At 38.2% G+C, this 6,081-nt stretch overlaps 1 protein-coding gene across 1 annotated transcript in view; it reads left to right on the top strand.

The window, feature by feature from the left end:
• Positions 1-383: 383 nt before the first annotated feature.
• LOC107092779 (anoctamin-1-like) overlaps positions 384-6,081 on the top strand; it is a 23,905-nt gene continuing 18,207 nt past the window's right edge. Inside the window, exon 1 of the mRNA XM_015387432.1 lies at positions 384-736. Within this exon, the coding sequence (XP_015242918.1) occupies positions 641-736 (96 nt within the window). The 5' untranslated portion in view covers positions 384-640. The remainder of the gene's footprint in view (positions 737-6,081) is intronic.

A 6,081-nucleotide genomic window follows, 5' to 3' on the forward strand; every position in this document is an offset into this window, starting at 1 on the left:
TCCTTGAACACCTTTATGCAGTCCTTTATGAGGTGCAATAACACCATTAAAACAGAAACAATTAACCTGCACCTTAATAGATTTATTGATGGGGTTAAATCCATCCCTAGTAATTAGATTTGTACTTTTGTTTTCTTCGGATCAACTGTTTCTTTCTTGTTTTTTTCTTTTTAGAAGTACAGTAATTTTGAGTTTTTGTTGGAATTCCTTCCCGATTTATTCTGCCTGCAGCCGATGATGGTCACAGAATAAAGGAAGTCAGCGTTGAACTGAAGTGTTCGATAGTTTGATTATTAGAACTAAGCGAATGCAGACAGATTGAGGGAGGGAACTTTCTGTTCTGAGGTTTATCGTTGTCTAAGTTTAGATCTTGGCTGACAGACGGTGTCTCAAGTAACAAGGCTGGAGGCTCACGACTGTGACTCCACATTCCAGATGGAAACACAGCCACACGGAAAGCTGCAGGGATACAAGCTCGGAGAAGCTGCGGATCAGAGAAAAGTCAGAGGCAGCACAGGCTTTATTCATGCACCGTCCAGTAACTGGAGATTTGACACACAGAGATCCATCGATAACAACATAGACTATTTGATCTGAGACTCCTTTCCTGCTGGGTTTATGTCTCTGTTCTGCCTGAACTATGACAGAGGAACCAAACGCAGAAGTTCAGCAGCCTTCAGTCTCTGGGTCTAGGCAACATTTTTTAAGAGATGTCATCTTTCATGGAAAGTTTAGGGTGAGTATCATTTTAAATACCAAGAACATACACAGAAAAAAAAAAAAAAATAATGTAAAAAAACAAACAAAAAAAGCATCCTGTATCTGTCTGACTTGGGCAGTTTGACAGGATATCACCTGTTGTCTTTAGAAAGTTTAACAATCATTTGATTTGTTTTGAAACTACATTAAAAGATAGATTAACATTTTGCTTTTTGTTATTTTACTTATTCTGTATTTCTTAGCTTTATGAATCTAAATCCAAATGAAGCACTGATGATGCGTCCTGTTTTGGTTAAATATAAATATAACAAATAATAAATAAGATTGTTCTTCCCCTTTAAGCTATTTGGTCTGTTTTTATTGTTGTGGTAGATATCAAACACACTGCAAAAACGATCTAGAAATAAGTCCAGATTTCTTAAATTAAATGTATTTTCCCCTTAATTTCAGTTGGTAAGTAAGATTATTTAAAATACATGATTTAAAACAAGATAATTAGATAATAACCTGGAATAAGACAATTCAATTGTTTATTTTTTCTTATTTTAAATGTAAATTGTGTCTCAGTTACCACCTCAATTCAAGAAAAAAAAATCTAGAACTGTACTTATTTAGAATTCAGTTTTGTGAAGTGAACTGCCACTTAATTCCAGGTCATGACAGTATTCATTATTCCCCACAGAGTTTCCTTTCCACTGAGAGCCAATACCCTTAGCCAACGCACACTTCTTTTCACACAAATCTAAATTACCTAGATTACAGTCTGAAGCTGTAATCTAGGTCTCAGAAACATTAGCAAATGAGTGGGCTGCAGTCCCTTTAATTTATAATAACAATACAGTGTGGAGATTGAACTGTTTCTAAAATTATTTGCTTCTGACTGAATATAAAAACCTGAATCCTGAAGGTTTCTTAAAGGAGCTGTTAAATGAGTTCAACAGGCTGCTCTTCTTTAGTCCATTGAGTTTAGAAAATTCCCTTACAATGTCTGCATTACTGAGACACCAAGTAAAGGAATATCAAGAATGTCCACTAGATGGCAGCAAAGACCAAACAATTGGAAAGAAAAGCTTTATGGTTTCTCTGGTCCCTCCAGAAACCAGTTAGATGACAGGTTTGGTTTTAACCTGTCCTTTTGTCAGTTTAAATATATTCTTGGCTTTGCCTCATCCAATGCTTTGCAAAAGTTTTCGTACCCTTTAAATGCTTTCCCGATTTTTAACGGTGGTTGTAAATGTCTGATACTTCTGTTAGGGTTAAACATCACATTTCACTGTTCAGCTGTGCAGTTGGAAGAGGTATTCAATTATTTACTTCAGACAAATAAACGTAGATCGATGGATTTCACTCAGTCGGCACTTTATTTTATCTGTGCAAAGAGAGAACAGTTCATCATACATTCCTTACTGCACAGTAATCAGCCCTGTTCTGATCTGGGCAGCGTCCTTCCTCCTTACTTACATTAATGGAAAGTAGTCAGAGTCAAAACAAATTGCAGACACTTATGTCTTGTCTACTGACACCCTCACGCAGGTGAATTGTGTGGCCTTGCAGGTGAAACTGACTGAGGGAAAACATTTATAGTGAGTAAACAGCATATATCAGTATATGAAATAAGAGAAATCTATATTTTCCGACCACAAGCTGCAAGTCTTTTGAGGTACTAGAATCAGATGTAGAATCAGGATTAGAAATACTTTAATAATCCCAGGGGGAAATTACTTAATTACTTACTAGCTTTGTAAATCTACATTTTGTTGCTCTTCTTTGCTAATTGGTGCACGCTAAGCCAGGTTGCATGCAGAGTGAGTAGAAGGAGTTCATTTGGAGTTTGGCCACAGGTTTTGTTTTCACCATTTTGCCGTTGTTTATTGTTTTACTGCATTAGTTATTTCCTTTAGGTCTCATTTCTGACTAATTTCTAGTGTTCTGTGTAGGTTTCTTTTGTCTTTTTGTTTTGCTTAATGTTCCATTTCTGTCTAGTTTAAGTCTACTCCATCTGCCTTTCCTCCATTCTGCTAATTTACTTCATTCATCTCAGCTATCTACACTGTTTCTCCTAATTTATCTCACAAATGTTTCCTTACGTTTCAGTTAAACTCAATGGTTTTTAGCTGGTTTCGTCTGTTGTCCCATGCTCCTGTTTTTCTCAGTCATTCTTGTCCTATAATACTCAGTATTATTTTTGCTTCACCTATTGACTAGTTCATTTTCTAATTCTAGTCCCTTCTGTGTCAAATGGTCCTCCTCCCTCAGCTTCCCTGCATCCATTCTGCTCTAACCGCTCCTCATAACCCCCTGAATAACTCACTTGCATTTAATGCCATTCTTTCCTGGGTTTTCAAACTTTGTCGTTGTCATTCTACTTTGCTGTGAAAAGATCCAAGGTGTGAAAACTTTTTCAAACACCAGATGTCTCTGAGGCTCCTGTTGGGTTTATAATGTCAGCTGGTTGGAAATATCTCAGCAAATCTCTCAGATCTTGGCAAATGTTGAGACTTTAGGTGGCAAATCTTGCGATCATGATGTTTACAGAGAATGAATCGAGTTAATTCTTGTAAATCCTGTGGCTGATTATGCTGAATCTTTGTAGGGCTGAGACTTCATGGCTGTGTGAGTCGGGATTTAACAAACAAAAATAAAATAAAAGACACTTTAACTGAGGGATGGGAGACTCCAGGATCCTACAGCTTTTAGATTTTTCCTTTGTCCAAAACATCTGAATCAAATGGTTGAATTACCTCCTTGGTATGCAGTCAATGGCTAAATCCCAGACTGCCCCCTAAGCTCCGCCCCCCTTCACTGTCATTGTCACTTCTAATGACTTGGAATTTATTGTCATTTTGTATAGAGAGAGTGTATACAAAATGAAATTTTGTTCAGTACAGCTTTCATGACATTTCCATTCATAAAGTGCAGCAGTGATCAAATGCAAACAGTGAGGGAGAAAAAACATGGCGCAAAAAAAAAAAACGCATTGATCTGGAAGTTCAGAGCATTAATATCTATGGTGCAATATTTTGGTTTTGTATTATCAGTGTGATGCAGAGTCTGTGACATGATTTAGAGTTTTCTCAACAGTTCAGCAGTCTTATGGCGGTGGACCCAGCCTGGGGTCTTTCTTCATGGAGTTTGCATGGTTTCCCTGAGCATGTGTGGATTCTCCCCGGGTACTCCGGCTTCTTTCCAAAGTCCAAAAACATGACTGTTACGTTAATTGGCTTCTCTAAATCCTCTTTAGGTGTGAGTGTGTGTGTTAATGGTTGTTTGTTTTGTTTGATTTGACACCCATGAGTAGAGATAATGCAGCCTGATGATATTTACACCGCATCAGATACCGTCCCCCCATGTTAAGAAGGGGGGAACGCTATTTGACTAGGTTTAGAAGCCCGTCAGATACCGTTACCCCCATGTTAAGTAGTGGAACGCTATCTGACAGGGTTTATAGGCCCGTCAGATACCGTTACCCCCATGTTAAGTAGNGGAACGCTATCTGACAGGGTTTATAGGCCCGTCAGATAGCGTTCCCCTGCTTAGCATGGGGGTAACGGTATCTGATGGGCTTCTAAAACCCGTCAAATAGTGTTCCCCTCTTCTTAACATGGGGGGACAGTATCTGATGGGCCTATAAACCCTGTCAGATAGCGTTCCCCTACTTAACATGGGGGTAACGGTATCTGACGGGGTTTATAGCCCCGTCAGATAGCGTTCCCCCCTGATGTCATTTACGTTGAGTTGCAATAAATGCTAAACTCTCTGCAGGTTCTTGTCTTTGTCGTCCGCTCTATTCAGCTGGCTTTNATAGAAAGAGCGTTGATCTCCACCTCCACGGGCCGTGCAACCAACAATTACACACGATTTCACCATTTTTCACTGTCAATACTGCCGAAGGCTGCCACCCAATATGGCGGACGCGCTGAGTAGTCACGTGAGCGTGACGTCACCTGAAAACCCCCTATTCAGCTGGCTTTTGAAACACATGGCGAGAAGGTGGGGGCTGGGTGGTGAGGGTTACGGGGGCGAGAAACGCAAAAGTAACGCAATAGTTACTTTTACTAGTAACTAGTTACTTTTATTGTGAAGGAACTCAGTTACTAACTCAGTTACTTTTTGGGAGAAGTAACTAGTAACTGTAACTAATTACTCTTTTTAAAGTAACGTGCCCAACACTGTCTGTGACTCTATGGCGACCTGTCCAGGAGGTATCTGGCTTTTACGCAGAACCTGCTGGAGATGAGATCCATCTTCTACCAGAAAGGTAGAAGATGGATGGATGGAAGATATCTGAATGAATTCACAAGCATCTGCTGGCATCTAGGCTTGAATCTGTCTAAATGAAGGTTAGAATGTACATGTTTTAATCTTGGCTTAGAAAGCAGAATGCCTGTTTACATAAAGCTGCAACTATCTGCAAACTTAACTTGCTGCAAGTATTTTTGCCTTGCCAAACTCTAGTGAACCTACTGGTCCCATTGTTTAGCTCGTAGCTGCTGTCCAAATCGCATAACATGAAGAAATGCTGAGTTTGGCTGAAGATGAATAAAGAAGATGTTAGGGTGTGTTGCTGTTTGTGGCTGCAGGAAGTTAACAGATGATCAAAGCTCCCTACCTATCAGGGTGGATGTAGTTTGCTCCTATGCATAACACTGTGGATGTGCTCCAAGCAGCGTTCATGTGTGACTGATCTTCAGATGTAGATTTATATTTAGAAATCGTAAAGCAAAAGCCAGAGGTTATGACAGCTCCTAATTTACCCACTATATATGTCCTAGGGTTTCTAGGAAGGGCCATGGCAGCTGTGATGGATACCTTGACTTATTTGGGATGAAACTTCGGCCCAAACTATGGAAACCATTCATCTGCATCCACTATATATTTAATCCACCATATCCCAGAAAATGCATTATTTGAATTATGGTAACAACTATTTGGTCTGACTCCAGATCAAGAGTAGAATATCTGTAGGTTATTTGTAGGGGGCGCCATTTGTAAAGTTAAGCTTTCAGAAATTAGTAGCAATATTTATGGTTATTTAGCGTAGTTTAAGAGAAAAATAAGGAGATTCTTTTTTTTCTTTTTTTTTCACTAAGTCATCCATTCATTTATAGAAATCTTTATTTATAAGAATAAAAAAATATAGATCTTTATCTATATTTAATTTGGAGATTTTTTTTTCACATATATATTTAGCTCCAAATACATTTTTTTGTTAATAAACTAAAGATTTAGTTTGGAGCTGAATAAATATTTTACAAAGTTAGATTCTTATAAATGAAGAACATAATGAAAATATTGACTAGGAAAAAAATTATTCCCTTATTAATTAACCCTAAATTTATTACATTTATTTTATTAATGGTT

This window comes from Cyprinodon variegatus, unplaced genomic scaffold (genome assembly GCF_000732505.1).
Source record: "Cyprinodon variegatus isolate N-32 unplaced genomic scaffold, C_variegatus-1.0 Scaffold394, whole genome shotgun sequence".
NCBI classification, from domain to species: Eukaryota; Metazoa; Chordata; class Actinopteri; order Cyprinodontiformes; family Cyprinodontidae; genus Cyprinodon; species Cyprinodon variegatus.